The sequence below is a fragment of the Erythrolamprus reginae genome, chromosome 1, assembly GCF_031021105.1.
Source record: "Erythrolamprus reginae isolate rEryReg1 chromosome 1, rEryReg1.hap1, whole genome shotgun sequence".
NCBI lineage: Eukaryota > Metazoa > Chordata > Lepidosauria > Squamata > Dipsadidae > Erythrolamprus > Erythrolamprus reginae.
The window spans coordinates 397105233-397127870 of NC_091950.1; the positions used below are offsets into that span (position 1 = coordinate 397105233).

The 22638-nt window shown below is 42.1% G+C and overlaps 1 protein-coding gene across 29 annotated transcripts in view; it reads right to left on the reverse strand.

Annotated features, from left to right (window-relative positions):
• Window positions 1-22638, reverse strand: part of ELN (elastin) — a 174894-nt gene that overhangs the window by 92939 nt on the left and 59317 nt on the right. For all 29 annotated transcript variants that reach the window (XR_011557580.1, XR_011557578.1, XR_011557579.1 and 26 more), the window contains exon 2: window positions 969-1016. Coding sequence is in view for 26 of the 29 variants with exons in the window: in XM_070735086.1 (XP_070591187.1) it covers window positions 969-1016 (48 nt within the window). In the remaining 3 variants the exon portion in view is untranslated. The remainder of the gene's footprint in view (window positions 1-968; window positions 1017-22638) is intronic.

A 22638-nucleotide genomic window follows, 5' to 3' on the forward strand; every position in this document is an offset into this window, starting at 1 on the left:
CTCTTTTCCATCACTATGGAGTTTATTTATTTATTTTAATCGATTTTATAGGCCGCCCTTCTCCAAGCGGATTCAGGGCGGCATACAGCAATAAGAGAATACAATAATAAAAATGCAATTTTAAAACTCTAGTTTTAAACATAGAAACATAGAGGACTGACGGCAGAAAAAGACCTCATGGTCCATCTAGTCTGCCCTTATACTATTTTCTGTATTTTATCTTAGGATGGATAGATGTTTATCCCAGGCATGTTTAAATTCAGTTACTGTGGATTTACCAACCACGTCTGCTGGAAGATTGTTCCAAGGATCTACTACTCTTTCAGTAAAATAATATTTTCTCACGTTGTTTTTGATCTTTCCCCCAACTAACTTCAGATTGTGTCCCCTTGTTCTTGTGTTCACTTTCCTACATCATTTATTCAGTGGTACTGGCCAGAGTTGGGGGTTTTCTTTCCTGGGTTTTGAACGGAAACACAACTGACATGATAGACGATGCCCTCTGAAAGGCCAGTCCCCACACTGAGCTACATGGTATGTTTTTTTTTTCTCATTAATATCGGAAAATGCCTGAGATATTACGATTTGTTCTGGCATCGGCTGCAACATGTAGAAATATATTATTCTAAAGTTCCCATCCCATTTTCCTGTAGTGGAAATCTAAGAAAAATAGTTACATGTTTACTCGTGTTATAGGTATAAGACACTCGTGAAAATTAACATTGCCCCCATTCACAGGGAAGAAAAAACTCCGATTATTCCATTTTGCCTCCCTCAAATAACATCATTACGCAGGATAAATAAGCAAATGAATAAATAAATGAAGCATCTCCTTGGCGGCTTCTTTTCTAGCTCAATGTTTGAGTTTGATTGAAATTGGTAATTGTGAGCAGGCACACACAGCGCATCACCAATGTTGCACAATCGTGGCATCTCTAATGTTTAGTTGGGATGGTGCTAATTCTTACCTGGGTAGTACCCTGCTCCTAGACCTCCTGCTCCAGCACCTGGAACCCCTATCAATAAAATAAGAGAGAGAGAAAAGTTGTTTTTGGATTGCATGGAGAGCACAGATGGTACCCAGCCTAGTCTACAGGACTGTCTCTTGCCGCATACCTCCCAGAGACCAATAAGAGCTCACAGAGTTCGCCTTCTCTGGGCCCCATCGAATAAGCAATGCAGGTGGGCGGGACCACGGGGGAGGGCCTTCTCTGTGGCTGCCCTGGCTCTATGGAACCAACTTCCGCCCAATGTCTATACTGCTCCCACCCTGCTGGCCTTTTGTAAGCCCACGAAGACCTGGCTTTGCCAGCAGGCCAGGGGAGCCATAAATTTACATCCTTGATGGCCAACTCTATGAATGGTGTGCAGGGGAAGAGCCTTCTCTGTGGCAGCCCCGGCCCTCTGGAACCAACTCCCCCCAGAGATTAGAATTGCCCCCACCCTCCTTGCCTTTCGTAAGATGCTTAAAACCCACCTCTGCCGCCAGGCATGGGGGAATTGAGATACTCTTTCCCCCTAGGCCTCTACAATTTTATGCATGGTATGTCTGTATGTATGTTTGGTTTTTATATTAATGGGTTTTTAACTGTTTTTAGTATTGGATTATTATTATATGCTGTTTTATTACTGTTGTTAGCCGCCCCGAGTCTGGGGAGAGGGGCGGCATATAAATCCAATAAATGAATAAATGAATAAATGAATGAATGAATGAATGAATGAATGAATAAATGAATAAATGGATGAATAAATAAATGTGTATGACTGTGACTTTTTAAAATAACTTTTTAATGGTTTAATAGTTTTAGATAATGTTTTAGTTTTAGATAATATTCGACTTCTTTTTTATCCCCTTGTACCTTTTTTTATATTGTATTTTTATTGTTGTTCTAAGCCGCCCTGAGTCCTTCAGGATTGGGCAGCATAGAGGTCGAATAAATAAATAAATAAAAAGAAATAATCCATATTGGATTCCTACCTGGATGGGGGGTGGAGGGGGGGCGTTCCAGTAGTGAAAATGGAGCTGCGCGCACAGCTTCAGGTGATCGGTGGGAGGGCGTGCACATTGGAGCGAGAATTGGCTCCTGCGCATGTGCAGGAAGCGAAATCTCGCGAGAGGATGCGTGAGCATATGAGATTTCACCGATTTCCGGCGATATTTTGCTCCCACGCATGCGCGGAAGCAAAAACACTAAAATCTCGCACGCCTGGGCGTCTTCTCATGAGATTTGCTTCCTGCGCCAAATCTCTGTCCGTCGTGTGCAGGTGCCCACCAGATGCACCCGCCGGTCACCTGGAATTGGACGCTCATCAGCGGAGGTAAGTTGCACCCCCCGCCTGGCCTAGTCATGTTCTTTGACTTCACCCTCAGTGGCCAACCAAAATATTAAGCAGTTTTGGGATATTCCCTGTCCCTGCCTGTTGTTTTCCCCTTGCCTCTTCCTTGTTCATGGTCGTTGACAGGGATTAAAGACAGTGATTACAACCAAGTGATCAAAGAACCAGAAGTCAAGATAACACTAGCAAAAGCACTTAGATTTATATTCCGCTTCACAGTTCTTTTACAGCCCTCTCTAAGCGGTTTACAGAGTCAGCCTATTGCCCCCAACAATCTGGGTCCTCCTTTTAGCCACCTTGGAAGGATGGAAGGCTGAGTCAACCTTGAGCCTGGTGAGATTTGAACTGCCAAATTCCAGGCAGACAGCAGAAGCAGTTTAAATGCCATTAGTTTATTAACTTAAACTGTTGTGCAAACATAACCAGTTAAGTTCAATAGGATATAGACAAATATTTTATTTTATAAACACAAAAACACACATATTTATGCATGTAATCTCATCTTTCATTCAAAACTAATATGTTACTGCATAATGGTAGAAATGCAGATGGCATAAAGGCAGTTTGAATTTCAAGACTTGTAAATGCACGATTATTTAAATATACCTCCAAAGGGAAAATATCTTTGGATCCAGCAGTTGTCTCGTTATTCAACTCCAAGGACAAGCATTAGTTAGAACCAGTGAAAGGTTGCAACATTTTTTTTTACTACCACACTGTGGGTGTGGCTTATTTTGTGGGTGTGGCTTGCTGGCCAGGTGACCAGGTGGGAGTGGTTTGACAATCATGTGACCGGGGTGGCTTAAAGGTAATATGACTGACTTAAAGGTGGAGAGATTGACATCACTCACGTCAAGGATTTGGGTTAGGTTAGGGTGCCTGGCCTCTCCTCCCTTCAAAGAGATACAATTTCCCTATCTATTTATTATTACTGAACATCCAAAATATACTATTTAATTCTACGTATATATGCCATATCTGTACATACATGTTACACACAGGCATACAAAAATATACATTATCTACCAAATAAACTGTATGCGTATGTACACACACACACACACACACATACACACACAGCTCTTCTAAAATTATACACATTCAACCTCATTTACTGCAATAGGAAAAACATACCCAGAGCTCAGAAGGAGGGGAAAAAAGAAAAAAAAAATTCTACCGGTTCTGCATACCTGAACCCGTAGGAGCCCATCATTGCCTCCAAAAGTAAATATATAGTATGTACACATGACTCCAGCAATTGTCTCGTTATTGAACTCCAAGGATTAGCATTAGTTAAAACATAGAATAATAGAATTGGAAGGGACATCAGAAGATTTCTAATCCAACCTCTTGGTCAAGCTGAAACCCCTATCAGACAAAATGCTTTTCCGATCTCTCTTTGAAAGCCTCCAGTGGTGGAGCACCCACAACTTCTGAAGGCAAGCTGTTCTATTAGTTATTCCTTCCAATTAAACTTTAATTGCTTCTAGCCACCTGTGCATATGGCACGGCAGAACCTAATGCGAGGGTCGCCCAGATAGTTATGCACCACATTTTTTTTCTTGAACAATTCAAATGACACACAAGAAAGAATGATGTTTCTTCTACACTCCCTATTTTTCCACATAATCCTCATCCTGTTCTATAGGCTTCCTCCAACGAGACACAAGGGCGTGTATGCCCTGTCAGTACTACTCCTTGTTCTGGTCACAAAGCCATTTCTATACTGAGTGAATCACCTCTTTGTCATCGTCAAAATGTCTAACTGTCTAACCCAGCGTTTCCCAACCGGTGTGCCGCGGCACACACAGGCAGATGTGCCGTGAAGCTCCCCGCCCGATCTGCCCCCTCTCCTCCGCCGCCCCCTGCCTTGGGGCGCGACTTCTCTCGCGGCGGCGGCGGCTGCAGCTTCAGCTCCTCGGGACGAAAGCGCTCCCAGCCCTCTCTCGCAGCCCCCTGGCTGGGATCGCTTTCGCTGCGAGAGAGGGCTTTCTCCATCCATTTCGGGAATGCCCGCCCTGCCCCGCCCCTCTCTCGCGCGCGCCGCTCCCCTTTTCTCTCAGCCCTCCCTGGCTTCGCTTCTCAATCCCTCCCTCCTTCCGTCTTTCCTTCCCCTCAGCCGTTCTGTCTGGGGGTCTCCCGCTCTTCCCTTCCCCGCCTCCCAGGCTTTGCCTTTGCCACCCCCACCCTTTTTTGGTTGTCAAGGAGTCCTTTGCCGCTTTCCCTGGCTGCGCTCGGAACCGACAGGGCGCTGCTCTTTCTCTCTCTCACTCTGTCCCGTGAGGCGGGGGAAGGAAAAAAAAAGCAAAAAAACCCCCTTCTTGCAGCGTGCCCGCGCTCGTCCCTTCAGCAGCGAGGGAGGGAAGTCAGAGGGCGAGGGAGCAAGCGAGCGCTCTTATCCTCGGTGCCCTCTGCAGCCTGCCTTCCTTCTTCTTTGCCGCCGCTGAGGGATGGAGAGAAAGATAGAAAGGAAAGAGGGAGGGAGACAGAGAGAGAGAGAAAGAGAGACATAGCAAGAGAGAGAGAGAGAAAAAAAGAAAGAGATAGCAAGAGAGAGAGAGAGACAAAGAGATAGCAAGAGAGACAGAGAGAGAGAGAGAGAGAGAGAGAAAGAGACATAGCAAGAGAGACAGAAAGAGAGAAAGAGAGAGAATGAAAGAGAGATAGCAAGAGAGGCAGAGAGAGAGCAAGGGAGAGAGAAGGACATAGAGGGAGGGAAGGAGGGAGAGAGAAAGAGAGCAAAAAGAGAGAAAGAAAGAAAGAAAGAAAGAAAGAGGGATGGAGAGAGAGAAAGAAGGGAAGGAAGGAAGAGAGAGAAAGAGGGAGGGAGAAATAGAGTGAAATGGAGGAAGAGATATTTTTTTTGTCCAAACTTTTCTTTAGCCCCCCCCCCCCCCGTTCAGTGTTCCCCAGGATTTTGAAAATATGAATAATGTGCCGCGGCTCAAAAAAGGTTGGGAAACACTGGTCTAACCAGCGACTAACCGTACTTCTGTCGACTGCAGATTCTCCGTAAATTGTACACAAATGTTTGCGAATGTTCCCAATAGTTTCTTCGGAGTCTTTGGAGAGGGGCGGCATACAAATCTAATAAATTGAATTGAATTGAATTGAATTCTTTCTCCGCAGAGAGAAATTCAATGATGACACGTTGCTTGTAATGTACATCACTTATAGACGTCATTTTGAAACACTGTTGCAGCTACGCTCTCTGTCTGAAGAAACACAAAATTTATACACGCACTCCTGACAATTCAAATAATGTATATCTAAAGTTTTGCATTTGTACCATTACTGTAGGCTGAGAAAAAAATGTGGTGCATTACTTTCTGGGCGACCCTCGCACAACCAGTGGTGAGTTTCTACCAGTTTGCCCTTATTTGGGAGAAATGGTGGTGGTGGCGGTTGTGGAAGGCTCCGCCCATCCACCCAGACATCATCACAAACAATCTGTGCAGAAGCGGCATGTGCACACATCTCCGAACCAGAATCAAAGGTAAGCGAAACCCATTAGTGAATACAACCCATGCTTGTTACCGCATGTTCTCCAGCCCCTCCTTCCTCTTGTTGACACTGTGCCCTTACGGCTTCTTTCCTCTTAAATAAACACTTGTGTTTGTGTTTAAATGCAGCATATTTTGGCTTGGGATTCAAACAATGGGACGACCTCTTTCAGCCAAGAGCAATGCTGCGATGGCAGAAGCAGCTTTTATGGCCAAAGAACAATTAGTGTGTGTTTAGATGTGCAGGCACGCATTAGAACTACCACATCCAGGTTGCAAATATTCAGATGGCCACTAGATGTAACAAACGGATGCTTTAATTCAGGGGTCCTCAAACGTGGCAACTTTAAGACTTGTGGACTTCAACTCCCAGAATTCTCCAACCAGCATAGCTGTTTACAAAGCTGGTTGGAGGATTCTGGGAGTTGAAGTCCACAAGTCTTAAAGTTGCCATGTTTGAAGACCTCTGCTTTAATTCTTTTTGCCACCCCAGATGTTTCCAGCCCAGTTTCAGTAGCCTATACACACAAACACACACAGAAATTTATGGGGAAAGGGGGGGAAAGTAAGGAAGACTCAGCAGAAAATGTAATTATCGATAGGAGCTGGATTGACTAAAGGCAGGGTTTTCATTTGACTCAGCATTACACAAATTATTCAACATATATGAAATAAATCTATGATTCCAAGCATATGCAGTGCATTTGTATAAAACAGAGGCATGCATCAAATTCTAAATGTAACTTGCAGAACCGCTGGCACTTCACTTTCTGTAAACGAGAAAAGCCAATTTCCGGAACTGCTAAAAGCAGACTAGGGGAAGATGTTATTTGGGGTTGGAAACACATCTGAATGCAGCTGAAGAGTAACCTCCTTGTGTCCATGACAGGACAGGGCTAAGCAGGGCAAAGAAAGCTTATGCAGAGAACCCCAAAAGGTGCAACTGGATTTTGTTTTTCCTTGAAGATGTTTCACTTCTCATCCAAGAAGCTTCTTCAGTTCTGACTAAATGGGGGTGGAGAGATTAAAAAAAGAAGCATTTTAAATGAGAAACATCTTCAAGGAATAACAAAGTTGAGACAACCATGACTTTGGTGACTGAGAATTACCCCCTGTCTTACATCAAAGAGTGCTCCATATTTGTCACAACCCCTATAGAATAGAATGGGATGGGATGGGATGGAACGGAACGGAACGGAACGGAACAGAACAGAACAGAACAGAATAGAATAGAATAAACAGAGTTGGAAGGGACCTTGGAGGTCTTCTAGTCCAAAACCCTGGTTAGGCAGGAAACCCTACACCACTTCAGACAAATGGTTATCCAACCTCTTCTTAAAAACCTCCAGTGTTTGAGCATTCACAACTTCTAGAGGCAATTAATCCACTGATTAATTGCTCTGACTGTTAGGAAATTTCTCCTTAGTTTTAAGTAGCTTCCCTCCTTGATTAGTTTCCACTAGTGATGGGCGAACCGAACTCTCACAATTCGGGTCTGTACCGAATTTTGCGGTGTTCGGTATGCCGAACACGAACACGAAATTTTTTGAAACTTTGGGCAAAGTTCGGGGTGGTGTTCGGCATTCGGAGCTTTGACATCACCGGCAGGTTGCTAAGAACGCCAAGGTGAGCACTTCCTGGATTCCATGGAATCCAGGAAGTGATCACCTTGGCGGCCTTAGCAACCTGCCGGTATACGTGATGTCAAAGCTCCGCCCCCGGAATATCTTGGTGGGATTCCCCGTTCGGGTTCGGTTCGGGTTCAGCTGAATTTTGCCTAAAGTTCGTCCGAACTTGCCGAACCCGAACACCGTTGGGTTCGCCCATCACTAGTTTCCACCCATTGCTTCTTGTCCTACCCTCAGGTGCTTTGGAGAATAGGTTGACTCCTTCTTCTTTGTGGCAACCCCTGAGATACTGGAACACTGCTATATTTTTGCTAGGAAGTCTCCTGCCTTGGATACAGAAGACTTTAGCCTGTCCTGGAAAGAGTCAACTGAAGCGAACAGTTACAGAGCAACAATTGCTGAGAATCTTTTTTTAAAAAATTAATCTAATCCAGATCTAGTTATTTACAGCAGAGCAATGACTCAGCCATATTTGGTCTCTTGATAAGTGGTTATGGCAGGTTTCTTCAAACCTGCCATCCTCCCGCTGCCTTGGATTACAAAGCACACTACTTCCAACTAGCCTGGCCAGCAGCTGGGTTGATAGGAGCTACAATCCAGCACATCTGGAGAATGTCAGGATGGGGAAGACTGGCTTCCAGGCTGAGATTGAGGGACAAGAAAGGAAACTTATCACAGCGCAATAATGTTTAGCATCTATGCTTGTGCGCTGAAGGCTTTATTATATTTTTTATTTTTTTATTTTTTTATGTTTTTATTTTTCATTTTTTCATTTTTTCATTTTTTCATTTTTTCATTTTTTTATTTTTTTATTTTTTTATTTTTTTATTTTTTTATTTTTTCATTTTTTCATTTTTTCATTTTTTCATTTTTTATTTTTTTATTTTTTAAATTTTTTATTTTTTTATTTTTTTAATTTTTTTAATTTTTTAATTTTTTAATTTTTTAATTTTTTAATTTTTTAATTTTTTAATTTTTTAATTTTTTAATTTTTTAATTTTTTAATTTTTTAATTTTTTAATTTTTTAATTTTTTAATTTTTTAATTTTTTAATTTTTTAATTTTTTAATTTTTTAATAATTTTTTAATAATTTTTTAATAATTTTTTAATAATTTTTTAATAATTTTTTAATAATTTTTAAATAATTCTTTAATAATTTTTTAATAATTTTTTAATTAATTAATTAATTAATTTATTTATTTATTTTGTCCAATACACAATACATATAGAAGAGAATAGACATGACGTAATATATATAAAGAAAAATATAAAAATAGAGGAGAAGATATATGAAAGGAAGAAAATATATATGATATATGAGATAAAGGAAAGACAATTGGACAAGGGTCGAAAGGAACACTAGTGCACTTATGCACGCCCCTTACTGGCCTCTTAGGAACCTGGAGAGGTCAATCGTGGATAGTCTAAGGGAAAAATGTTGGGGGTTAGGGGTTGACACTACTAAGTCTGGTAATGAGTTCCTCGCTTCGACAACTCGATTGTTAAAGTCATATTTTTTACAGTCAAGTTTGTAGCGGTTAATATTAAGTTTGAATCTGTTGCGTGCTCTTGTGTTGTTGCGGTTGAAGCTGAAGTAGTCATTGACAGGTAGGACATTGCAGCATATTATCTTGTGGGCAATACTTAAATCGTGTTTTATGCGTCGTAGTTCTAAGCTTTCTAGACCCAGGATTGTTAGTCTATTTTCGTAGGGCATTCTGTTTCGAGTGGAGGAGTGAAGGGCTCTTCTGGTGAAATATCTTTGGACGTTTTCAAGGGTGTTGATGTCCGAGATGTGGTATGGATTCCAGACAGATGAGCTGTATTCTAGGATGGGTCTGGCAAAAGTTTTGTAGGCTCTTGTGAGTAGTGTGAGTTTGCCAGTGCAGAAGCTGCGTAGCATCAGTTTAACAACTCCAGAAGCCTTTTTGGCGATATTGTTGCAGTGGGTTTTATCACTTAGGTAATTTGATATTAGTATTCCAAGGTCTTTTACTGAGTGTGGGTTAGCAGTGAGATTTTGTTTATTCAGTTTATATATGAGGTTAGGATTCTTTTTGCCAATGTGGAGGGTAGTGCATTTGTTGGTTGATATTTGAAGTTGCCAGGTGTTAGACCAATCTGAGACAAGCGGAAGACAAGCTTCAATAACCTCAAAGGGCAAAAGAGAAACTATGCTTTATCCAGGGCAGTTTGTTTGTTGATTGATTGATTGTATTTATATGTCGCTCATTCCAAAGCAGCCTCAGAGCAGCTAACAGTGGAAGAAATTAGATTGTAGGCAGCTACTGCAGAGGTTGAAGTTGGATGTTGGCTAGTCAAAAAGCTCCAGTAACTGGATATCAACACCATACTAAAACCATGTTTGGTTAAATAGAAACATAGAAACATAGAAGATTGAGGGCAGAAAAAGACCTCCTGGTCCATCTAGTCTGCCCTTATACAAAAAGGCTTCTAGAGTTGTTAACCTGATCCTATGTAGCTTCTGCTCCAGCAATCTCATACTACTCACTAGAGCCTACAAAACTTTTGCCGGACCCATCCTTGAATACAGCTCATCTGTCTGGAACCCATACCACATCTTGGGCATCAACACCCTCGAAAACGTGGAAAGATACTTCACCAGAAGAGCCCTTCACTCCTCCTCTCGAAACAGAATACCCTACGAAAATAGACTAACAATCCTGGATATAGAAAGCTTAGAACTACGACGCCTAAAACACAATTTAAGTATTGCCCACAAGATCGTATGCTGTAACATCCTGCCTGTCAATGACTACTTCAGCTTCAACTGCAACAACACAAGAGCACGCAACAGATTCAAACTTAATATTAATCGCTCCAAACTTGACTATAAAAAATATGACTTTAGCAATGGAGTTGTCGAAGTGTGGAACTCATTACCAGACTCAGTAGTGTCAACCCCTAACCCCCAACATTTCTCCCTTAGACTATCCACGATTGTCGTCTCCAGGTTCCTAAGAGGTCAGTAAGGGGCATACATAAGTGCACTAGTGTGCCTTTCGTCCCCTGTCCAATTGTCCCTCCTTATCTCATATATCATATATCTTTTCTTCCTTTCATATATCTTCTCCTCTATTTTTATATCTTTTCTTCTATTCTTTTCTTTATATATAATAGTACATGTCTATTCTCTTCAATATGTATTGTGTATTGGACAAAATAAAAAAATAAAAAAATAAATTTCCTGTATTTTAGCTTAGGATGGATATATGTTTATCCCAGGCATGTTTAAATTCAGTTACTGTGGATTTACCAACCACATGTGCTGGACGTTTGTTCCAAGCATCTACTACTCTTTCAGTAAAATAATATCTTCTCACGTTGCTTCTGATCTTTCAGCCAACTAACCTCAGATTGTCCCTCTTGTTCTTAACTAAATCATAACTATATCACATACTAAAGTTGATTCTTTTAAGTGCAGAAACCCAGCCTGCATGGTTAGCTTAACCCTAGCAAACCTAGCAACTTAGCATGTCGTAGAAATGTGTTCAAAGAGAAACCCTGGGGTTGTCTTACATTCAGTTCTCTTCTCAGGAACTAAACAGAATGTTATTTTTTAAAAATAAAAAAGCCAATGATTCAGCAACCTCAAAGGAGTCCAAATTCATGAGGCAAAGCTCAATACACAACACATCCTCTGAATATTTGATAAAAGTCACCATCTTCCTGACTGCCCTTACTCTACAAATTGGCCTACTTCAATCGAGGCCTCTGCATGTCTATTAAATTACAATTTCCATGATTCCTTCCTAAGACCCTGTTGAGCAGCTGGCGACAAATCAATCAGGGGTGTTACGGGTTTTAACATATGTGGAAGGCCTCAGATTGAAGAGTGCTATTTTGCAGTTCAAACGTATTTGGCGGCAAATATTTACTCTCCGGATAAACAAGCGAGAGGAGTGGAAGAGGAGCTGACATCTACACCCTATACATGCTCATTAACAGATGTGCAGCAGGCACATGTCACCCTGTCCCAGCAATTTAAGGTCAAGAAAATAAGATTTGAGGTGGCTGATGGCTCAGCAATGCATATTTTGTTTGTTTAAAGCAGTGTTTTCCAACCCTGGCAACTTGAATATACAGTATTTCGACTTCAACTCCCAGAATTCCCCAGCCAGCATTCGCTGGCTGGGGAATTCTGGGAGTTGAAGTCCAAATATCTTCAAGTTGCCAAGGTTGGGAAACACTGGTTTAAAGCTGTCCCCAACAACTGAGAGCAGTGCAAGTACTGTAGGATCAACTGTGACAAAATAGATTATTTCCTTATTTGGAGATAAAAGCATTTTTTCCCTCTCCCAGGCAACCTGGAACCCACACCACATCTCAGACATCAACACCCTTGAAAATGTCCAAAGATACTTCACCAGAAGAGCCCTTCACTCCTCCTCTCGAAACGGAATGCCCTATGAAAATAGACTAACAATCCTGGATGTAGGAAGCTTAGAACTACGACACCTAAAACACGATCTAAGTATTGCCCACAAGATCATATGCTGCAACGTTCTACCTGTTAATGACTACTTCCGCTTCAATCGCAACAACACAAGAGCACGCAACAAATTCAAACTTAATAATAACTGCTCCAAACTTGACTGTAAAAAATATTACTTCAGCAACTGAGTTGTCGAAACGTGGAACTCATTACCTGACTCAGTAGTGTCAACCCCTAACCCCCAACATTTTTCCCTTAGACTATCTACGATTGACCTCTCCAGGTTCCTTAGAGGTCAGTAAGGGGCGTGCATAAGTGCACCAGTGTGCCTTCCGTCCCCTGTCCAATTGTCTCTCCTTATCTCATTTATCTTTTCTTCCTTTCAAATATGTTCACCTATACTTTTATATCTTTTCTTCTACTCTTTTCTTTATTTATATTATTACATATCTATTCTCTTCAATGTGTATTATGTATTGGACAAAATAAATAAATAAATAAATACATGAATGAATGAATGAATGAATGAATGAATGAATGAATGAATAAATAAATAAATAAATAAATAAATCTATTACTTTGAACCCAATTCTGGTGAGGCACCTGCTTCTAGCTGGCTGTCTTCTCGACATCCTTTCCTGACCCAATGCATGCACCTTGGACATTCAAGATTGGACCAAGGGATACATACCCAGCACTCTCACAGCTTGGAGGGAGAGAGCCAAACAATGACAGAAGTTGCCACGACATCCCAGAAATACGCCAGGCCAGTGTTGCTCAACCTCAGCAACTTTAATATGTTGGGACTTCTGCTCCCAGAATTCCTCAGCCAGCCATGGGAGTTGAAGTCCATACAATGTAAATTTGCCGAAGTTGAGAAACACTGATCCAGATAGTTACATCCAGGAACTTGAGGGAGGGGGGGAAGGCGAGGAAGAAAGGTGGGGAAGGAAGGAAGGAAGGAAAGGAGGGAGGGAGGAAAGGAGAGAGGGAGGAAGGAAGGAGGGAGGAAGGAAGGATGGAAATGAGGAAGGGAGGAAATGAGAGAGGGAGGAAGGAAGGAGGGAAAGAAGGGAGGGAGGAAGGAAAGGAGGGAGGGAGGAATGGAGGGATGGAGGAAAGAAGGAAGGAAGGAAGGAAAGGAGGGAGGAGGGAGGGAGGAAAGGAGAGAGGGAGGAAGGAAGGAAGGAGGGAGGGAGGAAGGATGGAAAGGAGGGAGGGAGGAAGGAAATGAGAGAGGGAGGAAGGAAGGAGGGAAAGAAGGGAGGGAGGAAAGGAGGGAGGGAGGAAGGGAGGGAGGAAAGAAGGAAGGGAGGGAGGAAGGGAGGGAGGAAAGGAGAGAGGGAGGAAGGAAGGAAGGAAGGAAAGGAGGGAGGGAGGAAGGAAGGAAGGAAAGGAGGGAGGAAAGAAGGAAGGAAGGAAAGGAGGGAGGGAGGAAGAGACAGAGAGATAGAGAGAGGGAGGGAAGGAGGAAGGAAAGGAGAGAGGGAGGGAGGAAAGAAGGAAGGAAAGGACGGAGTGAGGGAGGAAGGAAAGGAGAGTGGGAGGAAAGAAGGAAGGAAAGGAGGGAGTGAGGGAGGAAAGAAGGAAGGAAAGGACGGAGTGAGGGAGGAAGGAAAGGAGAGTTAGAGGAAGGAAGGAAGGGAAGGAGGGAGGGAGGAAAGGAGGGAGGGAGGGAGGGGGGAAAGGAGAGGAGGAGGAAGGAAGGAAAGAAAGGAGAGAGGGAGAAAGGAAGGAAAGGAGGGATGTAGAAAGAAATGAAAGGAGACAGGGAGGGAGGAAGGAAGGAAGGAAAGGAGGGAGGGAGGGAGGCAGGGAGGCAAGGAGGAAAGGAGAGGGACAGGGAGGGAGGAGAGAAGGAAGGAAGGAAATGAAAGAGGGAGGGAGGGAGGAAAGAAGGAAGGAAGGAAAGGATGGAGGAAGAGACAAAGAGAGGGAGTGAGAGAGAGAGGAAAGGAAGGAGGGAGGGAGGAAGGAAGGAATTGTGACAATTGTGTTACTGTTCTGAATTGGGGATGCGGAGAAGGATCTGAGAGCTCAGATGGTGGGGGGAAAGGAGAAATAATCTTACAAGTCCTTGGAGAAACTGTGCACTGAGGACATCAAACTAAAAGAAACCACAAAGGCATTGCAGTGAGCAAAGTAAGTTAAAAGTGATGCACTCCCCAGAATGCACAGGGAACCCCACTCTTCCCACCCAACAATGCTCCCTTCTCTACATTCTTTGTGCCCCATTTCCTGCAAGCACCGTTGGTTTCAATCTACCCTTAACACAGTTTGTGAGATATTGGTTCTTTTAGTGAGATCAAGGCTATTTATTGAAATAAGATAGCAGTGTTCCCATATCTCAGGGGTTGCCACAAAGAAGGAGTCAACCTATTCTCCAAAGCACCTGAGGGCAGAAGAAGAAGCAATGGGTGGAAACTAAACAATGAGAGAAGCAACTTAGAACTAAGGAGAAATTTCCTGACAGTCAGAACAGTTGATCAGTGGAACAGCTTGCCTCCAAAAGTTGTGAATGCTCCAACACTGAAAGATTTTAAGAAGATGTCAGATAATCATCTGTCTGAAGTAGTGTAGGGTTTCCTGCCCAAGCAGGGGTTAGACTAGAAGACCTCCAGGGTCCCTTCCAACCCAATTGTTGTTACTGATCTTCCCTACCAGTTTGCACCGTAATGGAAGTCCATGCAAATGACCCTCTGTGAATTCACCAAAGCCTCTGCACATGCACAAAGGGTTCTTTGCAGGGTGCAGTGACTAGAGCAGTGTTTCCCAACCTTAGCAACTTGAAGATATAGTGTTCCCTCGATTTTCGCGGGGAATGCATTCCCAGACCGCCCGGGAAAGTCAAATTTCCGCGAAGTAGAGATGCGGAAGTAAATACACTATTTTTGGCTATGAACAGTATCACAAGCCTTCCCTTAACACTTTAAACCCCTAAACTGCAATTTCTCATTCCCTTAGCAACCATTTAGATTATTATTCACCATGTTTATTTATTAAAGTTTATTTAAAAAAATATTTATTAAAGGTGGACGAAAGTTTGGCGATGACGTATGACGTCATCAGGCGGGAAAAACCGTGGTATAGGGAAAAAACCTGCAAAGTATTTCTTAATTAATATTTTTGAAAAACCGTGGTATAGCCGTTTCGCGAAGTTTGAACTCGCGAAAATCGAGGGATCACTGTATTTGGACTTCAACTCCCAGAATTCCCCAGCCAGCATTCGCTGGCTGGGGAATTCTGGGAGTTGAAGTCCAGATATCTTCAAGTTGCCAAGGTTGGGAAACACTGGACTTGAGAACCGGCTTGGGGGCGTGGATAGCTGGTTCGGCATGTGGGTGGAAATGTCCACCCCCAGTACATGAGAACTGGACCGAACCAGCAACAACCCACCACTGGGTGTGCCCTCCCCTTGGAGCCCCTGCCTGCAGAAAATTGCCCACTGATAGAAAAAAGTTGGGCCTGCCACCTGTTTCCCAGCTGCTCCCCCCCCCTTGAGTTATGTGTGAGAACAAGGGCAGATTAAATATTACCACCTGAAAAAGAAAGCAAGGGCCAAAGTGGAGAAAACTTTTATTTTCTCCTTTAAGCAAGCTGGAAGGCCATGAAAGAAAGAGACAGATGATCCCCAGATCAGTAAAAAAAAAATAAACGGTCCAGTTGGTATTTTTCAACCAGTTTAGCTTCCTCCCCAGAGGGACTTAAAACTGGTTTAAACTCCAGCATTCCAGCTTAATTAGTTGATGGACGGTAGCCAAAGTTAAGTCAACACAAGGCAGAAACCCCCCAGACGAATGAGCCAGAGCAGACTGAAAAAACCAACGGGATGGTTTAGTGGAAGCAGATTGAGAAACACAATGAAAAAAAAAATAAGGAATGATATAATAAACACAGACACAATGCAGAGGATGGGAGGGGCAGGAGAGACAAGAGATCATGGATTCCCAGGGCAGGGCTGGAAGATTGTCCAAACTGATCCCTTGTAAAACCAGATATGTAAACTTCCATAAGCCAAACCAACATCAGCTATGAAAAGAAAGGAAACTACTAAGCAGCTGTGTATCAAAAGAGCAGCCAAAACCCGAAAAGCCCACTAATAATATAGAATTAAGATACTTAAACAATACTGACTTATTTTATTTATCTGGCCAAGTGTGGTTAGACACACAAGGAATTTGTCTCCGGTACAGAAGCACTCAGTGGAGTTGCAAAACAACAGAAAATAACAATCATATTTGATAAACCACCCGGAGTCACTTGATAAGTGAGATGGACTAGCATATAAATTTAATTTTTTTTAAAAAAAGTTGTTAGATCCTTGCTGGAATGAAGGACTGCACTCTTGTGGTAAGTAACGGTTCTTTATTAACAAGGAGTAACGGTTTACAGAACTAAACAAAGACAAACATGGCCGTGCCTGGCAGCTATATATATGCCGGGTTGCCAGGCTGAACCAACCAATCACCTTGTAGTATTTTCCCGCCCAAGGAATATGGGGCGGGTACAAGGCCTAACTGTCCTCTGGACACAACAAAAGTAATACTGTCTGGGTTCATACAATATCCTAAATCTGATCCTAGATTAAGAAAATACAATTGCTGTGTTAAAATAATAAGTGCCTAAATAAACCAGCTCAAGAGATGATCTGGTTCATATAACATACTAAGAAGTATACTTTCATGTTAGTATGTTTGGAATACTGTGTTCATTTCTGGAGACCTCACCTACAAAAACATATTGACAAAATTGAACGGGTCCAAAGACGGGCTACAAAAAGATCTTAAGCATAAAACTTATCAGGAAAGATTTAATGAACTCAATCTGTATAGTCTGAGGACAGAAGGAAAATGGGGGACAATTGAAACATTTAAATATGTTAAAGGATTAAATAAGGTTAAGAAGAGAAGTGTTTTTAATAGGAAAGTGAACACAAGAACAAGGGAGCACAATCTGAGGTTAGTTGGGGGAAAGATCAGAAGCAACCTGAGAAAATATTATTTTACTGAAAGAGTAGTATATGCTTGGAACAAACTTCCAGCAGACGTGGTTGGTAAATCCACAGTAACTGAATTTAAACATCCCTGGGATAAACATATATCCATCCTAAGATAAAATACAGAAAATAGCATAAGGGCAGACTAGATGGACCATGAGGTCTTTTTCTGCTTTCAATCTTCTATGTTTCTATGTTTTCACACCATGCAATTTATCCAACATATACGGATTCAGCCAATACGGTACTTTTGTAAAGATAATTTTCCTATATACTGTACTACATAAAAGACATTCAAATGGATAAAATTAGGCCTCTGTAGAGTACAGTAATGTTTAGTTTAGTTTTAAGATATTTGGACTTCAAATCCCAGAATCCCACAGAATGCCCCTCTGCCCCATTCCCATCACCAGAGGAACATTCCTGTAGAGCAGTGTTTCCCAACCCTGGCAACTTAAAGATATCTGGACTTCAACTCCCAGAATTCCCCAGCCACCTTTGGCTGGCTGGGGAATTCTGGGAGTTGAAGTCCAAATATCTTCAAGATGCCAAGGTTGGGAAACACTGCTGTAGAGGAACAGTAAAATGCAGACAAAGTAACAGCAATAACTCTTTCAAAGTTATGAAACTGTCATTCCCTTGGCTCCTCTTCTCTCTCTGGGGTTTTAGCAGACTGAAGTAAAGGATGGGCTGTTTTGGCTCAGCAAATATGGTGGAACCTTGGCTGTCATTTTAAAGAGGGTTAAGCAATTGGAGATGGAGACAGCCATGGACGAGGCTGCGTCATATGTTTGAGTATGCCTTGAATCTTCCGTTTGTTTTATTTTTATTTATTTTTTGGGCCAAGAAAGGAATGCTTTTAAAAAGGTTTGTGTTATTGATTTTATTGTTTTTTATCCTGCCTTTATTTTATTTTTTTATAAATAACTTAAGGCAATGAACTTTCTTTCTTTCTTTCTTTCTTTCTTTCTTTCTTTCTTTCTTTCTTTCTTTCTTTCTTTCTTTCTTTCTGTATTTAGTTAGTTAGTTAGTTGATTTATATGCTGCCCCTCTCCGAGGACTCGGGGCGACTTACAACATATAAAAAGAAAACAATACAATAGAGTAGCCTAAATCCAATTAATTTAAAACTCAATATACTTATCTATAATCCCCAACTTTATTTTAAAAAACCCAATCATATCCACTCAGATAACAACCATACGTGACAATCATCGGCCATGGGGCTACAGTCTAATCACCCCAAGCTTGGCGGCATTGATGAGTCTTAAGATTCCTGCGGAAGGCGAAGAGGGTGGGGACAGTACGAATCTCTGGGGGGAGCTGATTTCAGAGGGCCGGAGCCCACACAGAGAAGGCTCTTCCCCTAGGCCCTGCTAAATGACATTGTCTAGTTGACGGGACCTGGAGAAGACCGACTCTGTGGGACATAACCGGTCATTGGGATTCACGCGGCAGAAAGCGGTGCCGCAGGTAATCTGGCCCGATGCCATGTAGGGCTTTATAGGTCATTACCGACACTTTGAATTGCTTCCAGAAACCAATTGGCAGCCAATGCAGTCCGCGGACTGTTGGAGAAACATGGGCATGTCTAGGAAGGCCGATGACCACTCGCACAGCTGCATTTTGCACAATTTGTAGTTTCAGAACATTCTTCAAAGGTAGCCCCACGTAATACTCTTTCCTCTTCCTCCTCCTCCTTCTATTTTTCCTACAACAGCCTTGTGGGCTTGAGCCGAGAGAAAGTGATTGGTCCAGAGTCACCCACCTAGCTCGCAATCTCCTGGTTCCTAGTCTGATGCTTTAACCCAGAGGCCCCAAACCCCGGTCCATGGAGTGGAACTGGTCTGCGGTATGCCAGAAACTGGGCCACTCAAGCAAGCCAAATCCCATCTATTGGATGCAAGCAGCACATGAAACCATGCTCACTCCTATCCTTGGAAAAACCTCTCTCTGTGGAATCGGTCCCTGGTGCCCAAAAGATTGGGAGCCACTGCTTTAACCCAATAATCAAACTAGCTCTCATCATAGAAACATAGAAATATAGAAGTCTGAAGGCAGAAAAAGACCTCATGGTCCATCTAGTCTGCCCTTATATTATTTCCTGTATTTTTATCTTAGGATGGATATATGTTTATCCCAGGCATGTTTAAATTCAGTTACTGTGGATTTAACAACCACGTCTGCTGGAAGTTTGTTCCAAGGATCTACTACTCTTTCAGTAAAATAATATTTTCTCATGTTGCTTTGGATCTTTCCCCCAACTAACTTCAGATTGTGTCCCCTTGTTCTTGTGTTCACTTTCCTATTAAAACCACTTCCCTCCTGAACCTTATTTATCCCTTTAACATATTTAAATGTTTCGATCATGTCCCTCCTTTCCCTTCTGTCCTCCAGACAATACAGATTGAGTTCATTAAGTCTTTCCTGATACGTTTTATGCTTAAGACCTTCCACCATTCTTGTAGCCCGTCTTTGGACCCGTTCAATTTTGTCAATATCTTTTTGTAGGTGAGGGCTCCAGAACTGAACATTTTTTCCCCTTTCATATCCTGTCTCAAAAACCTGAGGAAGCATATCATTGATTTGGGATATTGGTTGTCAATCAGAGCGCTTTATAAAAAGGACAGTGCCGATTATTCATATAGGAGAAACTTGGCAAAAATATGCCTTAGCCATATGCTTTCTGCAATGCATTCATGCCTTTGTCTTCATTATGTCCCTGGTTCTTAAGAAAGAGAGATTTAATTCATCCGTACATCCTTATATTAATGAAAAAGTAGTACTTTCCCATTCTTTTGGTATCATCCCAAGGCAATGTTCTTAAAAGCTCTTAGGACTGTTGCTTATGATGCTGGAGAAGAGTCAAAGGTCTGTAGTGATTTATGGAGAAGACTTTGTTTCAGCAGCAGGAAAAGGCCTTTAAGACAGTGGTGATAAACCTATGTCAGGCAGGCCTCTAGATCTCAACAACAACAGAGTTGGAAGGGACCTTGGAGGTCTTCTAGTCCAACCCCCTGCTTAGGCAGGAAACCCTACACGACTTCAGACAGATGGTTATCCAACATCTTCTTAAAAACTTCAAGTGTTGGAGCATTCACAACTTCTGGAGGCAAGCTGATCCACTGATTAATTGTTCTACCTGTCAGGAAATGTCTCCTTAGTTCTAAGTTGCTTCTCTCCTTCTTTAGTTTCCACCCATTGTTTCTTGTCCTGCCCTCAGGTGCTTTGGAGAATAGGTTGACTCCTTCTTCTTTGTGGCAACCCCATAGATATTGGAACACTGCTATCATGTCTCCCCTGGTCCTTCTTTTCATTAGACTAGACCAGAGGTAGGCAAAGTTGGCTCTTCTATGACAAATGGACTTCAACTCCCAGAATTCCTGAGCCAGCATGATTGGCTCAGGAATTCTGGGAGTTGAAGTCCCCATGTCATAGAAGAGCCAACTTTGCCTACCCCTGGACTAGACAAACCCAGTTCCTGCAACCGTTCTTCATATATTTTAGCCTCCAGTCCCCTAATCATCTTTGTCGCTCATCTCTGCACTCTTTCTAGAGTCTCAACATCCTTTTTGCAATGTGGCAACCAAAACTGAATGCAGTATTCCAAGTGTGGCCTTAGCAAGGCCTTATAAAGTGGTATCTTCTGGGAGAAGGTCTTGCTCTCGCAAAGCCTCTGGGCTCTATGCAGTTCGGGCGAACTGGTAGTGGCGACTGCAGGTGGCCCCGCCCACCTTCCTGGATGCAATACTGTCCCATTTATCGATGTTTTGGAGGCTCTGGAACGCCATCTATGCGTACCCTCATATTTGCAAACCAGTGTCGAAGGCAAGTGAATACCACCAGACGTGGGCTGCTAAGGTGGAACGGTGACCTGTGCTTGCCCCCCGTGGCTCTGAATGCTAGCGGAGTCCAGCACAATTATGCTAATGCACCTGGGCAGGTAGCGAAATCACGCGCGGACACGCAGTGTAATTGCTTTTTGTCCTGCCTTCTGAGTGAGTTTCTCCATTTTCACTCAGAATCATTTTGGATCTGAACCAGCGGAAGTTAGCAAGAAATCTCGAACAAAGAAATGGTTGTGGAAGGCGAAAGATTTATACGATCTGAAGAAAAACCAGAGTAAAAATGAAGAAATACCACAGGAAGAGCTAATATTGGAGAAAATTACACATTGTGCAGAAATGGTTAAATTAACATTAGAATTAAGAAACAATGATGAATCTCAATTTTACAATTGCTGGGATCTATTTTACCATTGGCTTGAAAAAAAGAACGAATCCGCCAAATATACCTTAAATTTTTAACTATGTAAAAGAAACTTACCCGGTGTAAAAGTCTATTGTATAAAGGAGATAAAGATATGTGTAATAATTAAGGCTATTACTTGGTGTTTTTTTCTTATATTCTTTTCTAATTTTCTGTTAATTCAACTATCTTTAATAATTAGCAATTCAGATTATTAAGTTATCTATAATAGGCTATAGAGAATGTATATAGTTAATAGCATCATACAAACCTGTTGCGCACTCACCCACTTCTCATTACGTTTTTAATTCTATGTGCTTGTATTGTTTTTGTATTGTTACTGTGTATTTATATATGTAAACAAGGTTATTGTTGTTGTTGTTATTATTATTATTATTATTATTTATTAGATTGGATGCCACCCCTCTCCGCAGACTCGCGGCGGCTCACAACAATAATAGAAACAATATATTACAAATCTAACAATTAAAAATCATTTTAAAAAACCCTTATTAAAAAACAAATCATACACACAAACATACCATGCATAACTTGTATAGGCCTGGGGGGGAAAGGAATATCTCAATTCCCCCATGCCTGACAACAGAGGTGGGTTTTAAGGAGTTTGCGAAAGGCAAGGAGGGTGGGGACAATTCTAATCTCTGGAGGGAGCTGGTTCCAGAGGGTCGGGGCCGCCACAGAGAAGGCTCTTCCCCTGGGTCCCGCCAGACAACATTGTTTAGTCGACAGGACCCAGAGAAGACCAACCCTGTCGCTGGGATTCATGCGGCAAAAATTAATTTTTTTAAAAAAAGAAATGCTTGTGAAAGAACGGCTGCCTAGTACTTTTCTTTAGCCTGTGGGGAGCCAGGGTTTTATTTTGTTGTTTTGGGGGGTGGAGTCCCGCATATGTTTCCCATATTTCAGATAAAGGGGCATATTTGCCAAATTAAAACAAACTGGGGTGTGTTACCCTTGAGAAAATTTTCCTTTTAGAATGTGTATAAGATGTGCCAGTGATGAGCATACATTTGGAAAACTTCAAAAAACAGGTTAGAGACAGATGGTCATGGGGAATATCAGTGTTGTGGTTGTTGAATCACCTGATGGTGCATTTAAGAAAAAAAAAAGCTTTAAAAAAAAGCCTAACCTGCTGAGCCTCTACACAATTTGGCTACACCTGTTCCAAAGGAGGAAAATCTAGAGGCCCAGCCCATGAGAGCAGAGGCTTATTCTTGATGCAAGCCAAACCCGTGTTCGCACTGGGAGTGACTCAATAAAACGATGATACTTGATTTGCAGACATTAAGAATTTGCTGGTGCCACCCAAAGTATTATTGAAGCACGTATCATTGATCACAAAGGGTAACAGAACAACAGAGTCAGGAGGGACCTGGAACTCTCTGGTCAAGAAGGAAAGACACATGGCTGTCCAACATCTTCTTAAAAATCTCCAGTGTTGGAGCACC